At 37.3% G+C, this 21,180-nt stretch overlaps 1 protein-coding gene across 2 annotated transcripts in view; it reads right to left on the reverse strand.

The window, feature by feature from the left end:
• Nucleotides 1-21,180, reverse strand: part of LOC144440881 (uncharacterized) — a 64,492-nt gene that overhangs the window by 27,527 nt on the left and 15,785 nt on the right. Inside the window, exons 1-18 of one of the 2 annotated variants that reach the window (XM_078130322.1) lie at nucleotides 12,995-13,083; nucleotides 12,272-12,348; nucleotides 11,395-11,624; nucleotides 11,071-11,124; nucleotides 10,409-10,462; nucleotides 8,779-8,832; nucleotides 6,713-6,766; nucleotides 6,385-6,429; nucleotides 6,044-6,097; nucleotides 5,740-5,784; nucleotides 5,410-5,463; nucleotides 5,262-5,306; nucleotides 4,655-4,708; nucleotides 4,247-4,291; nucleotides 3,185-3,238; nucleotides 2,224-2,268; nucleotides 1,756-1,809; nucleotides 363-416 (exon numbers count right to left, since the gene is read on the reverse strand). In XM_078130322.1, coding sequence (XP_077986448.1) covers nucleotides 363-416; nucleotides 1,756-1,809; nucleotides 2,224-2,268; nucleotides 3,185-3,238; nucleotides 4,247-4,291; nucleotides 4,655-4,708; nucleotides 5,262-5,306; nucleotides 5,410-5,463; nucleotides 5,740-5,784; nucleotides 6,044-6,097; nucleotides 6,385-6,429; nucleotides 6,713-6,766; nucleotides 8,779-8,832; nucleotides 10,409-10,462; nucleotides 11,071-11,124; nucleotides 11,395-11,624; nucleotides 12,272-12,348; nucleotides 12,995-13,014 — 1,092 coding nt within the window. In that variant the 5' untranslated portion in view covers nucleotides 13,015-13,083. Of the gene's footprint in view, nucleotides 1-362; nucleotides 417-1,755; nucleotides 1,810-2,223; nucleotides 2,269-3,184; nucleotides 3,239-4,246; nucleotides 4,292-4,654; nucleotides 4,709-5,261; nucleotides 5,307-5,409; nucleotides 5,464-5,739; nucleotides 5,785-6,043; nucleotides 6,098-6,384; nucleotides 6,430-6,712; nucleotides 6,767-8,778; nucleotides 8,833-10,408; nucleotides 10,463-11,070; nucleotides 11,125-11,394; nucleotides 11,625-12,271; nucleotides 12,349-12,994; nucleotides 13,084-21,180 lie in introns of those variants that run through there. The other variant, XM_078130321.1, reaches the window with a different exon arrangement.

The raw sequence follows: 21,180 nt of genomic DNA on the forward strand, positions 1-21,180 counted from the left end.
GTTATAACCCTTTTTAGATTAGAAACTTATCAAATAAGAAACACTATGCTATATCGTGTAGTTCTATCGCAAAGTCATAGACTGGCTGACAAACGGAAACTGTTTAAAAAATATTGTGTATGAGATACATGTAATGTGTATGTTGATAAAGACAATGTGTATGTTGATAAAGAAAACTGCACTGAATAGTTGTAAACACCTCCGAAACTTTAGGGAATGTTTGAAAATCATAATTGTACTGTGTTTCTTATATAAAATCTAACCCACATAAATTAACCAAAAGTCATGCTGAATTTCAACAATGCCACCACCTCACAATAAGCTTATAGTTGATCAAATTTACAAAAAAAAATCATACATACCCTGTGCCCGTCACTCCCCTGTTCTCCCGTCATGCCTTGCTCTCCACGGTCCCCCTGAAATGAATCCAAAGGTTATCTCATTCGAAATAATGACGTCATAATATTTGGTTTATACCATAAATGACATTACTAGCAGGGCTTACTTGTTATTTCATGTCACTATGTATTAACGTTGATTGACCGAGGAGGAAAGAGGAACAGGAGTTGGAGGACATAAACGGAGAGATGGAGGTTAGGAGAGAAAAAAAGAGAATTCGGGAGGGGGTTTGAGGGGTGCAATGAACGTGAAGCAACATGTCGATAAAGTAGAGGAACAAGAAAATAAACGTTCACGAAGACATAGTTCGTGCCACGCTATCAGCCATGCAGCACTCCCGTCTGTACTATTCTGTGGGATTGTACCTGCTAGATCAAATGATTTAGGCCACGCCTTGAACTTGTGATTAGAAGTTCAAACAGAGATCAGTATGTAGATGAAAAATCAAATCGACAGAATATAGTTTCTGCTTCTGATGTTAAGAACGATTGTTGTCATGGTGATACTTGTTAATTGTTTGTACTTGATAAAAGGTCAGACTTCGGCCGGAAACTTATGTTTACTATTGACGTAAGATTAGGTGGCTGGTCTCATAAATCAGCTCTGAAAGGATGGCATCATGGCCCATTTGAGAACTTTTACAGCATAACAGTATTTGATTGGCTGCAATCAAACCAATTGCACTGTGGAAGATATTGGATAGATTAGTACAGTCGTGGTTAAGAAGTCTGATAGGGTTGAACAACACGACATATCTATAATGAATATTTTATTTGTAATTTATGAAAATACTAATTTATGACGATGTCCAACAATAATTGGCGTAATATACATGATACACCATGTACCATGTCATTTAAAATTAAGTATACACAGGTATAAATCGCGCATCTTGTCTACTACTAGCTCGCGTGGCTTATCCACCAATCTAAAAGTACATAGCACACTATATTTTTGTTTATTTAACGGTTGACCATGTGACTTTTTCGGGCTCTATAACCAGCCATCAAACTCTACAAACGGAGACAAGGACGCCGACTATCATTATTACACCATCACCACCAATTTGCCTTGTGAGTGTGTATTAAACTTGTAGTTATGTCTAGAGGTGACGAGTCATTACATTACACCCAGTCTCAAAAGATCCGCGGAGAATCAGTCCAACAGAACTCTTGGCCTACAAGTACATGAAGTAGCTGTACATAAACAAAGTCTAGTAGTTCTACGAGTGATTACATGACTCATGAGCATGTTCAAAATATTTGGACCACACATTACAAATAGTCCATGGGGCATTCGAATTTTTAATGACTTCTCTGCCCTAATGTACGAAGCATAGATGGATATTAAACCTACCGTTTCTCCAATGTCGCCCATTTCTCCTTTAAATCCATTATTGCCACGGCTACCCTGACAAAATTGCAATAAATACGCCAATATTCAATATCATATAAATGTGTGTAGGCCATTCCAAATACAAAATGGCCAGACATTCAGGATCTTCGAATGTTATCACTTTTTATTTTGTTGTGAAATTATTATGCTATAAATTTGGTATAAAATGAATTTGGTTAGAACTAAAAAAGTATAATAAAGACATGTATTTTTCAAATAACTGTGGTGGAATGTTCACATCATCGTTTATGCGAAAAAAGAGAACACTTTTGGGCAAAATCAGATTGAAAATACTTTTTTGGCAGATTAAAAACGCAAGACGGAAAAAAACGAAATTGTACATATGGAATAAACATATCTTAATATTCGTAAGTTTTCTAATAAGACTTGTTGCTATGTCAAAATGTATCAGGATAATTTGGTTCTTACCTGCTGCCCAGATGGTCCTGGTAGGCCAGGATCTCCCGTCATTCCCTGTAAGCAAGGTTTAAGGTATACTCATGTCAGACGTTGTTTTCAAAAAGACAACAACAACAGCTTACACCCGTCATTACACAAACTATAACAGATAAATATATTAGCTGTGCAGATAGCGAATTCAATATTTCAATAATTATATCTTGTACTCTACTGTTGGCATGTCTGAATCTATCATCAACATTAACAGAAAGTTTATGAACGCCTATGTACAGCATGTAATGGAGTAGTTTAGTTTCCCATACCCAATATGATCATCTCCACCCGTATAGTCAAATGGGTTACTCTAGCACAACACTAGCACAGCATTCCGTTTTAACCCCCCCCCCCCAAAAAAAAAAAGCCAGCGAATCTGTTATATAAACACGACGTTATCACCTCCCTGTGGGATTTAGTCGTACTCATTGAACATTAAAGATCGAGTAACTGTCGGAATGAAGTAACCAATTACAACTGCCTGTCAGTTTATGATGGATTACTACTGACATGTGCTTTTCAGCCTTTTCCCAGCAGGCGGTTAAGCCACATTTTCGGTAAATTTGTCCGTTTGACTATACATGGAGAGGATGATCGTAGAAAACGTCAACAGGTGTGGGGCTAGGCTAGTAGTGGGATGATAATTCGAAGTTATTTATGGAGTGTAAGTCTTAGAATTACGACCAAAATGGGGGTTAGGTTTAAATTTGTTTTCTCCATCAAATAAAAGATCCTGTCCCTAGCGCCAGTGATGTGTTTGATGTTACTTAGATCACATTCAAAACGGCGAGACCTCCAGGCAAAAATGTCCCGCTCCTAACGCCGGCATTATAATGTTAAATAGAACTGTAAGAGTTCCAGACAAACTTTCATCCGTGGTAACTGGAGAATAAAAGGAGCGACACATAATAATTCCCAGCTGAGAGGTCTTTCTTACCTTTATCCCTAGAGGGCCAAGTGGCCCTGGTAGCCCTGGAAGACCTGTATCGCCCTAAAAGTTTGAAAGGAACAAAACATTCTGTGTAGGTTGTAAAACTTAATGAATCGAGAACAAATACAAGAGTGTAATAAAGAATGTACGAGCAGGCAAATCCCCATGAGACGTGTCCGACTGGTGATAAACATCGGTTCACTAGTTTGGTAATATAATGTACCTCGATGTAATCTTCGACCACGAGGTTACACCAACATCCTGAATGAAATTTGGCCTAATTGTGAAAGTGGGGCGTGATAAAGCAACTTGTAACATTCGCATACTGTCAACTAAATCAGGAGCAAATATGTCTGATCAGCTGAAGGAAGGACAGTGTATTAGACTAAACATTTCCACTTTTATCTACGCAGCGTAACATCATGGTACACGCGATTTGTGTGTCGGCGTCTGCGTTAGTTTAGTTCATATACGGTATCATTACGATTTACACCTCCACTCACAGTATAGTCAAAGTCGTTGCTCTAGAAGTCATGAGATGCAATTTAAAATTCACCCACAGCCACCCACACAGTCATTAACATCATGTCTTTGTTAATCAATCACAAAATTCTAACCAATAACACAACCCCTCATAAAGTTAGTGTTTATTGGGACAGTTATGTAATGTCCAAATATGGTATACCTGTCAGCTCAGGATGCTACTTACACACTTTTTACATCACTACAACAATTGGGGTTCACTGATTGGATGAACAGCATCTTGTGCTGATTGAAGGACTTTGACCACACGTGGTTCAAGTAGAGACCAAGTTGGCATCCAGTCTACGTTTGAGTACACCATGGCCAGGCAGTGATCCTGTCAATTCTTAGTCACTGTATCTAATACTTTTAGTCAAATCTGCTCAAGTTTTATGATTTAGAGTCTACGTTTGTCACAAAAGTGAAATTACTAGCAGTCTGATTTGCCAATATTTCCACCCCACAACGAATACGTCAACTGTCCTTCCAAGGCCTGGTGATTGACCCGATTGTTTCCAATATGATAGAGAGTATTATTTTACATACCGGTGAACCGTATGGACCCGTTAGCCCAGGGGGTCCGATCACACCCTGTAAAAGAAAGACGGAAAGTATGTCAGGTAAATGTATAATCATGCAGTATAGTAGAACATTATTTTTACCTTTAAAATTGAAAATAATCCGGCAAAAATTCAAGCGTGATGAGAATGCCATACCATACGAATGGTAGACGCATTATGATTGACCAGGATAAGCGAGTAGTATATTTGCACAAATGCCTGAGGGGGTGATGATGTTGGTTCGAATGTCCTTCTACCTCATTAATAATACATATGTTAGTTTGAAAGACATCTTGCGTTCGACGTCTCATCATTGTCAAAAATACATGTACAGCGTTATTAGAATCCAAGCAAGATTAGCAGTAAAACGGTTGATTAGTTGAGGAACACGTACCGGAAATCCATCCATTCCAGGTCGTCCTGGGACACCTTGCCTCCCTTGGAAACCCTACAACAACGAAAAACAAGTTTTAATTTGCACCACGTGTCAAAAGTCAGAATGATTTATGATACAATAATAAAATTACACCAAATGAAAGTCTTTATTTGACTTTGTAGGAACTTTGACCTGGAGATCGTGATAGTTGTGTTCCCAGGCATAGTAGTGGTTGAGTGTTATCTGCACTGTCAATTCCCAGGCCCTTTCCTCGTGGCTAAAGAACCGATCGTTTAGTTTAATCCAAGCAAAACAAATCAATAAAGCAAAATGTCAATAGTCAATAGTCGGTTCAGACTGAAAGGAACAGTAAAATATTGATGTGTTTAGACATGACATAAAAGGTAAAGGAATCCCTTTGTATATGTTATGGTGTGGCTAACATTATGCTATGCACGTGCGCAGTCTATAGCAGCTTGACGTCACGTCATTTTTATTACGTATATTCATAAAAAGCAACACAAGAATCGATCTACTGCCATACGAGTAAACTTAATTGTGTAAAGGTTAGTACTGATTCGATAAACGGTGGCATTTCAAAAATAAGATTTAAATGTCTGCCTACCTTTCTTCCTTGTGGACCTGTTGGCCCTGCTGGACCACGAACCCCCTAAAATGAGATAGCAAACGCCGGCCATAAGTAACTGGTTTACTATATATATCGTCTTGAACAAGATAAAGATGAGGCAGAAAAAGGAAATCAAGCAACCTACCATTGGTCCATCTTCACCAGGTATTCCTATCAGACCCAGTTGTCCGGCATCTCCCTGTAAATACAAGAAAATCGCAATGGATAGATTTACCTTCACCTGTTTTACTTTTTTATAAAAATAAAAACTAGTGGGAATTTTGGTCGGTCTAGTTCTCTGATGGTGGACAGAAAAAGACAGTTTTACTTAGGACATCCTCGTTTCCACACAAATTTTTGTAAAGGACGGCAACAAACAAAACAGAAGACACCATCCTACATCAGTCGAAAGTGGTAAATGGACGTATTATGAGGTATTAAGCAGTGTGATGTTTGATAAATAGGTTTGACCTACTGTTCGACCGGCAAGCCCCTGTCGTCCCGGTACTCCTGGCGGACCCTGTGGGTAAATCAAATGACAGAAATCACAATAAAAAACATAATGTATTATTATTATAAACGCCGTTTTTGACATGATTATAATTTAATTCACCATGCAATGTTTCGAAACTTAAATTATTTTACATTTACTTTATTAATTTGAATGTCTGATTTCGTGCAAGTTTTCACGGCCAGAAATACTTTGTTATTTCTTATTTTTATTAGTCTGTTGATCTCTGATTTTTGGTTTTGGAACGTGGTGCTTTGACAGTTGTTACCTGTATTCCTGTTGGCCCAATTGCACCACTGTAACCCGTCTCACCAGGTGGTCCCTGCAAAAGAACCAGTCAAGTCCTCATATCACATGATTTATGCAAATAACATACATGTTTAATATTAATATTAATTGATTTCAACAGGTGGTTCTTGAAATTTACATATTTAGAAGCACTTACCAATGAAAATAGTTTTAAGATTAATAAAGTATTAGAAATAGCATCGTGTCACTCTAGAAACATGAGACATAATTGATTATAGGTAGGTAGGTAGGTAGGTAGGTAGGTAGGTAGGTAGGTAGGAAGGAAGGAAAAGAAGCATTCGACAACAAAAGTTAACCTACCTGTTCGCCTTTCATTCCAAGAATTCCGTCTCTGCCACGCATTCCCTGAAACATAGAAAATAAACACTTTTAGGAGACTCGTTTTGTCTGAATTTTTTACATTTCGAAGTAACCAATTACACACGTCAGTATCGTATATCTGTGACTTTATTACACAATATCTTTGTCCAGCAGATATCAATATATTAGCGGGGCCTCACTATGATTATTCTCATTCACGCAAAAGTGAAAAGGTTGAATGGGTATCATTAATTCTGAGTAAGAGAACTTCAATTTAATTTTACCATGAACACAAACATGTACATGATGAGAAGGAATAATGACCTACTTTTGGGCCTTCCTCGCCCTCGGGTCCTGGAATACCCACATCCCCCATATCGCCCTGTAAAAATAAATACAACAGATATTACCATACAATAAGGAATAGTGACCAATGACGAGTTGGAGAAAAATATTGATTCATCTGCGTTATTTTGGAGGCTTCTTGTATGGTGAGTTATTCAATACGCCATCATCTAAGGAAACGTGTTATCATCATCAACAGTCTAGCAATTTAGAGATCTGTCGCATCGCATTTTGGCAAACTGAATGAACAATGCGATGACATTATTTTGGCTGCACCAAGAAATTTTCATTGACATCAGAATCATACAGAAATGACATTTATATCTCAAAGACAGTTCTATATGGTGATATCTAAGCTCACATCGAAGCATCCAAATTATTAATAACATATGTACGTCACTTTGTTCTGCGACATTATTCACATTAGACCAAATGGCAACCATATCTGTAGTAAACAAAAGTCACTATTTACAGCATAACTAAAAACAAGACCATGAAATATATAAGCTTTGATACTCCATTCAAGTGTCTACCTCATATTATCCACTTCATCAATAGGTTACACTTCTACGAAGACTTGTATTACCTCTGAAACTAAAATATTCATCTGCTCCTTGGAGGCTGTTGACCTGTCTATGACCCCTCTGCTAAAGTCTACACAGGACTGTTTCTAGCTGACATTATCCCTAAAGCCTTGCAGCTTTTAGTTTTACACTGGAACGTGTCTTTCACATTAAAAGGTTAAATTGAAATAACATTTGTTTTAGCCTGATTATTCGTGATATGTGTCAAACGCGGGGGACATTACATTTCATCTGATGCTGTGTAGTTTGCTCGTAATACTACGGACCTCTTAGCCCTCTCCTTCCATGCCTAAACAATATGGTTCATTGATATCTTTCGGAAGTTATAAACTCGATTCCCACCAGTATTGTAATGATATTGTGTGCTGTTGTAAGGCTAACAAAACAAGGATCTTCTCCATAAAGTTGATGCAAGAGTCAAATTTTACCCTTTTTTTTACATTTTTTAAATACATTTTTCCAGAAGTTATTTTGTACTGTAAGTTTTAGGTTGTGTGTTTATTTGAAAAAAACAGAGTCGATTTGTTGAGAAGAAATTGTGTTTGTGGCGGGTAAGAATAACACGGACAGATTCTGTGTAAGATCATGTATACATGACGAAATGTATACAACATTAAGTAAACAAATTATAGCGTGTATGATGGTTCGCCGGAGTTGCTCGACCTTTCCTCCAGGGTGCATATTATGGCAGTAATGTCAAGTTTTTAAAATAAATGTTGACGATTGATGATTGACTTGGCGCATTTGGCTTTTGGCCATCTCCACACACGCACTCGCGTGTGTGCAAAAGTGGGGTAGTAAATCTTACTAGGCTTAACAAAATAAAGTGTGTGGTTCCGATTATGCTCAGTTTTAGAATAGGTGGGGTAAGTAGATTTTTTAAATAGATTTTTTTATATGCGAGTGTCTAGTTCAAGTTGTTGTGTTTTCCGTTGTTTTCCGTTGTTTTTTTTCTCGAAAATGTAAAAAAAAATCTTAGGGTCGGCGTAAAAAACCAGGTGGGGTCAGGTAACCGGAATCAAACAATTTTGTTTAGGCTTAACAGCTATGTGGACGTGTTTCAGATGACACAGCTGACCCATCGTTCTGGTGGCACTAAAATATCACTGGCAACATTGTGGATAACTGATTCATCTATCGTCTTATTGTTTGATTTATTGACTGTATCTTGCACAACCCAGGAAAACATTTCTTAGGATTAGATACACTTATGAATAAACTTTAAACTTGTACAAAGAATTCTTGCACTTTTCTAGATTCTAATTTGATATATTACTCTTAGTACGTTTCACAGTAGGTGGGCATTCCATTGGGTGCATACACTTAAACTGTCGTCTTTCCTCACCGTATATCAAGTGGGAATTTTGCAGTAATGGTGTAACTACATGTACTCGCTTAGCAAATGGGTTTTGCTGTCGACGTTTGTGTACATGATAGCTGTAGTGATTAATTACTCGTACGTTACCTTTCGACCGGGAAAACCATGAGTGCCATGAGTTCCAGCATCACCTCGTTCACCCTGAAATCAAAAAGTAAACAAAACTAACCACCAAACTACATGATATGCTATACACACTTAGATAAATCTTACAGCAAATTATCGACAGGAATTCGCTTCTGTTGCCCGTGGAAAACATACGTTTCTCGTTATTGGAAATACTAGAATATGTCTATATCTCTTCTGATATGACGGGTAACGATTAACCTTTGTCCTCAGCTTCTGTGCCGATTCTTTCGTTTATATCATCGTCGCAAACAACTACCTTTTTACGGCACCGTGCAAAACGGCACAGTCAACATTTCGAAGTTCGCGGAATAAATAACAGTTCTGGTTTCTGTTTATATACAAAATTGAACAAATAAATTTACATTATAGTGATGTTGATAAACGTTTATGTTGTCAAACTATCCTTGCTCTCTTTCTGACAGACTAAAATGGCGCGAAGTGCTGGCGGTACTAAAATAATTCTATTTGGAAAGGAGAGAAGTGTTTCGGCAGTATTCATCATGTAATTATCTGGCGATGTCCTAGTGGTACTGAAATTGCATCCAGATTGCATCGGTTCGGGTCAAATACCTAAATGTGTTTGAATTAATCATCTACAACTCTAAACTGTCTGCTTCAGTTTATAAAGACTAATGAGATGTCGTCTGTAACAGCTGTGATGACAATACCACATGTGAATTCATTTCCATGGAAAGATAAAAAATGGTCGTCTGCTCCGTGTGTGAAAGTATTCGCTTCATGCAAATTAAACCTTCGCACGTGTACAAGAAAGTAGTAACGTGGTGCAACATAAATCATACAAACAGTATACTTTTCACGAGAAAAGGGTTACCCGATCCGTGTATTTCCAATTCTATTTCTGTGATTTCTACTAGTTCAACCTAAACGTGTATTTAAGAAGATTTTAACACGAATCGAATCAAAGGCCATTTACGATATAGACCCAATGATACATGTATGTGATTTGGTGTAAAAATGAGGGTTACGAATCATCGACAGATGCGGCTGTCAGTTTTTATCACATTTAGACCCTTTTTACAGCCTACCGTTACCAAACATGCGCTTTCAGTAATTTCAAAATGCAAAAATCACAGAATAGGTACTTTTGAAAGGTTGTAAGTTTGACCATTTTGGTAAACGATCATCAGAGACAAAGACAATTGAACACGCTGGATAATGCTAGCGTATGCACGTATGCTTGAAATTCTTTTGAAATTTTTTTGAAATTTTTGAAATTGCTTTGAAATTCCCTACACTAGTTTGTCTAGGAAAGTGTACTTACACGTTATCAACTAAAGTCACGCTATCGTAACTTCAAAGAAATGAACGTCTCAAAATTAGTTTAATCAGTGGAAGTCTTTAAGGAGAAGGCTGTAGTCAATTTTTTATCTTCGATATGGTGGTAACTTACTGACTACTAAACCCCTGATTACGCCACTTAGCTTTTATTTTTAATCCACAGAATAAAGACCAATGAGTCAACATTATACACAAGTAAGCATTGACTTAAAAGCTCTCTATGTGAATGTAAACATGATTGTGTATACAACAGAAAAAGAAGAATGTTGTTTAAAGTGTTTTCCAATACCTTATCTCCTTGTCTTCCGCGTTTTCCTCTTGATCCTCGTGCTCCTCTCGGTCCCTGTGACGTAACATTGGCAAAAAAGAAGACAAAACTAGTACGTGAATATGAGAGGCATAAGTACAGAATTTAAAGTGTTGCCTTGGCTATTTGATATGCAACATCTATGTTCTATCGCGGTTATTATAGAAACCTACGTAAAGTCATATTTGAATTGTATCTCTGTCTGTTGGTAAAAGGTACATCTCTTTGTAACCTTCTACAAGAATTGAATATTACTTTGATAAAATTAGCTAACAGTGTCATCTCTCTAACTCTAAAATATCCGTTATTGATTCATCTCAATAGTATATTTAATGGTAGGATAGTGTCTACCTAATTTAAGAAACTTTCGTTTGCAAAGCAAATTAAGGAACTTTTCGTTTGAACCTAACATTTCCATTTACCGTTCAGTGTTGAATTAAGAATCACAACAAATGGTCTCGCGAGACAGACATTTCAAACAAACCGTAGACAAGAAAAACAGTTAATAGAGTGAAAGATTCTGTAGACATACACAAAGGAACATAAACATATACACAGCCTTTTTAATGATTGTACAAAACATGTAGTTCTTTTTCTCTTCATCATTCCAGCTTAAAGGCATAAGGTAATGAATTCATATTTACCGTCATCCCTTTCGGTCCGCGCCGGCCTGGAGGTCCTCTTAACCCTGGAGGACCCTATAATTAAAGAAAATAATATATTATTCTGACTATTAGACAATGAATGCGATATTAAATGACATTGTAAATGTGCCACAGAAATATGTAAACTTTTTTTAAAAAATCTATATTAAACAGTACGGCAATGCGTGAATCTATTGATATGAGAAACGTCACATCGCGCGTTCAACATCACCCAGATATCACATGGTTCAGTATCATCCAATGATAGTGCTTATATAATTAATAAAGTGTGTTGGCAAAGAACACCCAAGTAAAGCGTCTCACCGGTGGCCCTCTGTCTCCTTTTTGTCCCTTGGCTCCTTTGATACCGTAAACTCTATAATAATCCGTCCAGTATCTCACATAAGCAATATCTGATTCAAACATATATTCCAATGGGTCGTCAGCTTGTAACTTGTCTTGGCTTTCATTGATAATTTCAGGCATGAATATTTGTGACTCTACGTTGTCATCGTTTTCAGAGCAGTTACCATGGCGACAAGGGTGGTTTTGAGCTGCATTAACAGAATCAAAATCATGTTATATTTTAAATTTGTACAATCAAGAATATTTTCATGATATTTCTTACGGAGTAAAAAGCGAAAACAATACATCGGACATATACATATTTGTTCTAACTTTTGCCTAATGTTACGAATTACCGAAAGGGTTTTGCCCCTGCCAATGTTAGTGTTGTTTTTCGGCTCGGGTTATGTAATAAGTTGAGTTTGTGTACGTGTACGTGTACGTGTATGCTTGATCGACTTTTAGTTGGGAATTACATAGTATTGATTTAGCATATGTGCAAATGGCGGGCAATGCCCTTTGGCAAATGATAACAGTTATCAATACTCTTAATGTCATCCCGTACGTATATTCAATCTCTGTACCATCATTTGTAGTGCAGTACCGTATGCACCGTATGGTATGATTAACCACAACATTAGCCAAACAGGGAAACTTTTACGAGGTAGACTGATAGAACGGCCACTAGAAATAAGATCAATTTCCAACCTCTCTCGTATTTCAGTGTTATGGACATAAACCTCAAGCCAATATCCTTGATTTGCAAATTGGATGCTAACAGACACAAAATCAAAGTGAAATACACAAGGACTAGAATGGGCATCTGATTCGGCTGTAGAAATTAAAGGTTACTCACCATCTTCCGTCTGTATGTGTGTAGATTTTAAGCAAGGAAGCATTTCAGCAAAGACTATTAACAGTAGCAGTATACTCCTGTGAAGATAAAAAAAGAAAGATACGAGGTGTAAGCAAAATCAATATGCAAATTCTGTACAGTTATCTAAGAAATAAGGAAATACATGCAATCAAATTTATCTGGTATTGTGAGTTTCTCATGTCTATGCACAGTTGACTAAATTTTATCATGACATGGGACAATCTCACTCAGTAGTTACCTGTATTCAACAACCTTCTGCTGTCCCTGTTCTGTACATACATTCAATAAGTTACACATCCTATGAACACTGCCGCCACTATAAACGCAAGTTGCCGAAAAGATGCCTAATCTTCTACTACCAAAATTACAGGATGTCGTGGTACAAAAGCTTGAGATTTCCATTAGAGGTCTTACGTATTCATACATAGCTCAGCCTTATGTAATCTTGAAATTCAAAGTACGTTTCAATATTTGTTAATCCAACCGTTTTCTTGTTCAATAAACGTATAGGTATTACCTAAAAAACCACAATGGCCAAGGTCATTTTATTGTGGTCTTAACTACTCTAAGGAGATGATGTAAGTGAGGTCTCTGAGGACAGCAAAGACCACCTACTCGATTACGAGTGTCCTTTTATGTTCAAATAAATGTAGCTACATTTAAGATGATATAGCTATTTTTTACGTAAACTCGTTTGCCCACCTGGTATTTCGCTCTTTCATTGTTCCTCTTTTGCCATGGTAATAGGCTTATAAACAACCCTTTTCTTTAAAATGGAAACTTAAGTTTCATGGTACAAAACGAGACGGATGTTTTCACGTGGTCTGTTAGCGCTGAGACTATAATTCTTCAGAAGTGCGACCAGACGAAAATCTGAAACATTGAACATATGCTACTAGTATGCAAAATTAATTGCCATGGTCAACGAAAACAGTGAAGAATTTTAGACATATGATGGATTGTAACTATTGATACGATTTTCGTCGGTATTAGCTTCAGGCAAAACATTCATTTATAGTTAGTGAAAATATAGTATACCAAAAAATAATGAAACAAATGTAGTAAACTGTATTATGTTCTAAACCAACACAAACATACCAAGTGGGTACCAGAGATTGAAATGGCATATACATTACGTGTTCATGTCATCGCTTCTACTTTACCAGTCTATAGTAATCATTGGAGGTCGATTCAGTTAGTCAGTTCGATGATAGATTTGTCGACAACTCAAAGCGAAGTACAACAGAACAGCTACAACCCGTGACGAGTGAGACATAACGGTTAATTGAGATCAATTATCGTTTTTCTTCTTTTGCGTGCCTAAAAATGATTTTCTTTTTCCGGCAGGCAGGTGAGACAGGTGAAGTCCAGTAGATGCGGCGTTCACAAGAGTCGTTGTACGCATGGGCATACGATTGTACTCTTGCGATGAGACAATCATGCACTATCTCATTATTCATAGACACAAACATAAATAAGTATTATTCATTGGCACAGGAGTAAATGTACCCCATGTCCTATAATAACACAATGCACATGTCATTAGACTGTAAATTATTGCAATGTTAGTCATATAGTCGTAACTAAATGCAATTAGCAGTTGTTTTCAAGTTTAGAACGGACATTACATAGACGATAACGTAATACGTTGACTCATCTTTACAAACGCCTGCACGACCTAGAATGTGGTAGATATTTTACCTTGAAGATTATTAGCGGGCACTGAATAATGTCGCATTTTGAAGAGAGGAGATTAAATTCAATGACGTCACAGTATATTCAGCGATAGACTAGATGACAGAAATAAATGCGAGAAAATGGTACCCATTTTTAAAAAAAAAAATTCTCAAAAAAGCGAATGTTATGCAATGATTACAACTTACTTACGAGATATAAGCTTAACTGGTATTTAAACGCTTGACGAACAAGAAATACTACCCCAAAATTACCAGAAATGAAATGCACGATAACAGAATCATTAGTCTTTATAATATTGACAAAATTACTTCATGCAAATATTGAAATGAAAATGTGTTTTGACTCATACGCATTGACATATTGATGCTGTAGGTACATTGACTCGATCTGACAGACTTCACCGGTAGCACGTTACTTAGGTGAGCCCTCTCGTCGTCGTTCTAAATCTTGACCAATACGAAATGTTACTCAAAATAGTAGAAATGTAATGCAAGACAAATGAATTGTGTCAGAAAATATATATTATGGCCAAACCAATGAATGCAAATATTGGAAAGAAAGTGTGTGGGATTGAAGTGATCAAAATCGACGCTGCAAGAAAAAAAAAACATTTCAGTCTGGAACCACCTGATGCATGTAGGATATTGTGTCTTTCTTCAGGCAATAAAAACGGCACCAACTTTCATAGGCACGAATTCGGCAGAACGTAAAAAAAGAACCGGGTATTAAGGTCCATTTTATAACCGGGCGTGACTAGTATTAACGTGTATACGTAACCATAGCCTTTGTTTACGGTCCAGATTGTCTACGAGCTCAAAGGGATTACGAAAAGCCGGACGTTTTCGACACATTGTGACATGGTATTAGTTCGAAAATCCGTTTCTTTCTGAAGGCATAATGGATGTCATAAACAACGGGTAACGTTTAACTCTTCGGCAAACGTTTGACCTCTTTCTTTATAAACAACGTGGAAAAGAACAGGTTCGATTTTTGCTTTAACAGTTTAGGTTCGGTGTGGTACATCAGGAATTTGTTTTTACTGATTCGGAACAGAAGTATTTTGGCGGTGTCAAATTCATGAATAATTTCAGATTTGTTCGTTTATAGTGAAGTTCAACAACGAGCAATTAAAAGTACGGGACTCTTTGTTCGTTACTTAACAGAAAATCGAAAGTGGACAATACAGCTATAGCGCACCGATGACAAAGGGTCCCAAGAGAACTTTCACCTCATTCACCGGCAATTATTACAGCATTTAATCGTATAACCAGCACGTCGAAGACGTCAGAGTAGTATAGCATTAACCTAATGTATGGTTGTTGAAAATGTCCAGGCGTAATGGCGACGGTGGGTGAAATTAAAATCATGTTCGATTCTTTTGTGACACTTTTGTGTCGGGCATTTGGAAAATTTCATTAAGTTTGCCTACGAAGCATGAAAGTATAGACCGACTCGGTATAGACAAGGGGTAACAGTCCATTAGCGAGTAGTTGAGTGTGCCACACACGGTCATCTCAGGAGGTTTCCAAATACCAACCCACATTTAGCTACGTCAACTGACTGAAACTCGATGTGCATACTGACACCTGTAGGATTCGCACTTGTTTGCCGGAAGTGATCATTTCGAGCGGTCCGTGGTTTTATTTTATTTTTGTATCAATCGTGTCGAAGTTCTTCTAGGCTTCATTAACCCCATTGCTACAATCTAACGTGGTATGTCGCAAATCTGTCAAATACGGTCAACAAGCGTATGGTCGATTTAATATTACGTGTATACCATCACGTCTAACGATCTAAGATTTTCAATCGCAGCAAAATTAAGTTAATAATGTGTGCCAAAATAAGGATTTAAACATCCCCATCGAATACTTACAAAGGTTTCTAAACGTGCAAGACAGTGAAGCATAAATTGATATGGTTTATGCCCTCTTCGTGAGGCGTATTGTAAGTAGAGCATATAACAGTGACGACAAAGTCCCTTCAGTACAATGGAATTTAAAACATGTAAACTCACATGGGTGATATTAGTTTTGTTTTTTTGCAAACCCAATTAATAGTTTTAAACCTAGGAATTTATCAAATAAAAATAGTGCCAATGACGTTGTAGCACAACTGTACATGTTTTAAAAATGTTTATCCACATGGTGATCGATGCTAGGTATAGGTGTTCATTTGCTGAATGATTACCCAGTTGCCTATCCAGCCCTGTTGTTATATTTGCAATATACGTGATCATTTGACTGTAGCTATGGGCGTGGTCATGTTGCTAGACATATTTGCAGACATTTTTTTGAATATTCATTCACTTGTCTATGAATCCCTGTTGTTATCTTTGCGAAATACATTGGCTGTTGCCATGAGCGTGGTCATGGTCGCTAGGGAAATTTGCATATATTTTTTGAATGTTTACTCGTGTACAGATGCTATTTAATATATTGGCATTTGGTTGTTGCTAAGGGCGTGGTCATGGTTGCTAGGGCCAATTGTTTCAAAATGTTTTAAACAAAATCTGCAGAATAACACTTCTAGAAACATTTCACCAAATTTCAGTCTCATTAGCCAAGTACTTTTTGAGATAATTTTTTACCAAAATTCACATTTTTACACCTAATTTACATATCGCTTATGAGATCATTATATAATTATTAGTGCTTCATCTATACACCCCCAGATGCATCCCTATTAAATTTCATCCCGATCTGCTCAACACTCATGGAATTAAAGATTTTTGACCAAAAAGATACATGTTTAGCCCTAATTTGCATATTACTGATGGAATCATCATGTCATGATCAATCTTAATCTACACACCCCTAAGAAAGTTCCAACTAAAATTCACACCGATCTGCCCAGTAGTTTCTGAGTTTAATTTAATAACAGACAGACAGACAGACAGACAGACAGACAGACAGACAGACACTTTGCCATGCCTATAGCACTACTGAACCTCGCCAGTTCAGTTGTGCTACAAAGATAACATTCATACCATTTTGCCTAAAACAGATTTTAAGATTTATCAAAATGTCACAGGCAGACGAGAATTTTGTTCGAGATATTTTGGCGGGTAAAAGTTGTAAACTATAGTTCAATTTATGCGCTTCGTGCACATCGTGATGTAGACGATCACACCGATTGACTCTAATTACAGTAGAGCACGAATTAAGGCATATTTGATAGCCCTTTAGTGTTTAAAGAGACTTTGTATTGACACCGAAGAGCCTGGGGACCTTAGCAATAACAGAATAGGACACAATATCCTTGGTAACGACGAGTCGAGTCTATAACACCAACGTCGTCGTCAGAATTCATTACTGTAATTAGGTGAAGGGGTTGTTACATTTCACACAAAAAAAAACACTACTATGCAGAGATTTAATTGGTTAAATACAACTATTGACTCTGTTAAAACTACCCGAAGCATTTGCAACTTTTCCCAATGGATTACACGGCACCAGAAGCGACCTATTCAAATCTACTCTCCAAGCGGCATGCCGCGGGCTTCACTGATGACTGCACACGTACAGTGTCAACGTTTTTGACCCGTTGAAGGTTGTAGAAAACAAGGACGTTGACAAGCAAGTCCAAATGACCCCAAGTTCAAATCGATGTTTTCGAGTTTTATTTTTCCAAAGTCATTCAAATATTGAATACTTGTTTAATGTAAAATTTACGGTTTATCTTTTCGCCCGAGTTCAGTATTTGCATACTTGTTCAAATATTTGTGCAGTTCCGTCGCCATCATTTTGTTCGTGCTTTTCAGGTATTTACATTGGGGAAGATACATCCATCTCTGCAAAAACACCGTTACTTCAGAACCCCACAAGACACGTGAATGTATTCCGAAAATCAAAAGTGTACGGTAACCAACGATTTAAAAACGCCTTGGGGTGAGATCAATAGTTCAATGTAGGATAAAAACTAAATTCTTTTAGTTAGGCCTAAGGAACCTCCCTCCACCCCTCCCCACCCCTTCTTCTAACTTAATTGGCCAAAATTGGTAATTGTTTCGATATCATTCACTTTCAATATCCAATCTGTATATAGTGGTATTGGGTACTCAACGTAACACTGAACCCATGAGGGATGGCCCTCACTCACTGGACTTCTTGGGAACAAGCGTTTAGATACTTAAAGAACTATCCAATATAATTATATATAAAAGGTTATTATTTATTAGATTATTATACGTATTTTAGTGCCATGGATAATAACGATAATCCTTCCATTTCTCGGCTTGACGACATTCATTTTTGTTAGAAATATTTGTATTTAGGTGTACAAAGCAGATCCCATTAAACGTCAAATCTTTTTTTTGTAGGATGAGAACTAAAATGGTTCAACCCCCCCCCCCCCACCACCACCACCACCAGAATTGTTTTTAAATCATATATCGCTATTGATCTCACCCCTTAGTTGTGCTTATAATACGCGACGTACTAATAGAAGAGAAAATAAGACATTACAAAATTATCTTTCTCGTTATAACGCCATATTGTGCCACCTGCTGGTAAGACTGCAACTCGATCACGCAACTGTCACCAATTATATTATCCTATAACGTTGAAACCAACCGAGCTACTTAGCAAGATCTATTCGGTTAAGTAAACTGCAAATATTGTTTTTTCCGTGTCATCGATTCCTGAATGAGTTTGTATTTACACTGCTTACAACAGCAATTTAAAATAATTGTGTGGTTGGATTGAAAACCAAATAATTGATGTTTACTAGAACGTTTAAAGAGATCACAGTTTTCTATACCTATGTTGAGCTACGGTCATGATGGTCGAACATCTATTTTAAGATATATACCAAAAAATAAATGGACCACCCACATCATAACCATAGGCAATCGTTTGGGGAAATTGGTATTCGAAACGCTGTAATGAATTGTGTAAAAAAAAAAGAGAGAGAAGATTTTATCGCCAACTCCTACCAGAATGTTTTGAGTGTAAAATAATAGTATCTTGCTTTAAAGCTGGTAAACTGTAATGTGCATGTTGGCACGCTTTTAACTTTTGACCATTCAAGCCCCGAGCGCAATTAACATTACTTACGGTTGAGATATCAACCGGCGCTACTGTTTAAGTGTGTATTGCTTGTCTAGTAGTACTTGGCACTTACTTTGCCTTTCAACTAGTGATACAACAGTCTGTCTCATGAACAAATAGTCTGGGAACAACTCTGCGCATTTACGGTGGTAACTTGAAGCTCCATGAGTGCAAAGAACCAGAATCAGTCTCTCATATCCCACATTGTTATCTGCCAAGTGAAGATACCCATGACGAGAAAAGGTCTATCTCGGATTGTATACCCTCAAGGGTGTTGATGAAGTATCGAGGGCTATTGTGCCACTATTGGTCCGTGTCGGGGTAACAATAGTGAAGCGCTTTGAGTAGTGTCTGTGTGTGTGTCTCTGTCTATGTGTCTGTCTGTCTGTCTGTCTGTCTGTCTGTCTGTCTGTCTGTCTGCACGCACAGTGTGAACAACAGCTATATGAAAACATTATCATTATCATTGTCTTTAGGACTACAGTTTAGATAGGAAAAAATTGTCTCTCAAAGCTATGCAAGAAGTTGTCCTGAGCAACACAATGACCCAGTCTGATCCTTACGGATAACGAACGAAAGGAACTTCGAATTCGTTATCGCGGATGAATGAGTTTTCTAACTACATGTAAAAGTGTGTTAATGGGTGTCTGGTGGCACGCAAAATGTATCGCTTGAAAGAGTATGACGTGCTTTCAAATTTAAAACATTGTAAACTGCCAGGAATACTAAAGAACTTATACTAAATGAAACACCCTTTCAAAATCACCAAACTGGGACCGTTTTTAGTTCTGAGAGGTTTGGCCTAGATTCCCCCAGTTCTTCAATCTGTGGACATGGGATAACATGGATAGATTTGTAATGAGACACAAAGTTCACGACTTTTTATTAGCTTTGCACGGCAAGTGTAATCATACAAAGCATTACGGATATAGAGGCTCAAAAGGGCGAAGGTTTTGTTCCGGGCGTAATAAGTTCGTTCTCGAGTTCCCTTCATCATAAGGTCAAACAAGTGGTGCCGTGTCAGCAGATATATAAACTATTCTCGACGAAGAGCTGTGACTATTTTCGACTTCTGATGAGCTCTTTAATTTTATCTCTAAATGGTTTTACGTCAATACGTATAACTTTAGGTTGTGCGTATAAAAGGGGTATTTTCAGCCAAACTATCACTTGTACGGCACAACCGGTGACGTCTTTTGTCAAGTGAACTTAGGTAATAACGACAAGTAAAACGTTCTGGTAAGAAAATGACAACGTTAAAAATACCCAAGTTTTCTTCTTCCACTTTTGATTGTGGAAGGGGAAGACAAGAATTTGTGTAAGAATCTTAGTGCTTCCATGACGACCATGCATAATGCTATATATATAAATATATTTAAATATCTACGTTCTTTGCAATTACGAGTTGACAGAACCACGTAACGTGAAAACAACAACTTACCACTATTTGTTCAGATGTTTTTTTTTTTCGCTCAGATTTCCCGTCATTTTGGTGTTAACAAAAGAATAGTTAAAGCATTTATTGTTGCTGTTATAGAAACCCTGGTAAATTTATTAATAACCCGGTGGATGTGTTAATATGACTAACGCTGCATTTATACAGTATACCGTAACAAGCGCTATTGCCTCAACTATACAGCTTTGTATAGCACGATATTTAGATAACATGTAAATTAATGAGGTTCTAATTAAGGAGGATGAATAAGATGTGAGACCGTTTAGCTGCACTTGACATATTATATGTTTACCTCTATTCAGCATATGTTGTCATGGAAGTGGTTTGAACTTGAACGTGATACGGTAATTGTAACTAACCAAGAAATAAATGCGGAGTGGTCAACTGTGTCTGCCCGTCGTTACTCTCTTTTTTTTTTGGGGGGGGAGGAGTAACTGTTTCAAAAACTGACTATTGATTTTTTTACATGGACGTAAGTAGACAAAAGTATGCTATTTCGTCGCCCACGCCGGACACTTCTAAACAGATACATAAGACAATAGTTGCATTGTCGCTGAATTGTTGGGAGAACAAACGGAGTGAAGGAATACACCTCATTACAGACAGATCGGATTTAGGAGATTACATCGGCAAATTTGGATGCCAAGAATTGTATGTTTAAAAGAAAAATTTAAAATACATTCTTA

Source organism: Glandiceps talaboti, chromosome 10 (genome assembly GCF_964340395.1).
Source record: "Glandiceps talaboti chromosome 10, keGlaTala1.1, whole genome shotgun sequence".
NCBI classification, from domain to species: Eukaryota; Metazoa; Hemichordata; class Enteropneusta; family Spengelidae; genus Glandiceps; species Glandiceps talaboti.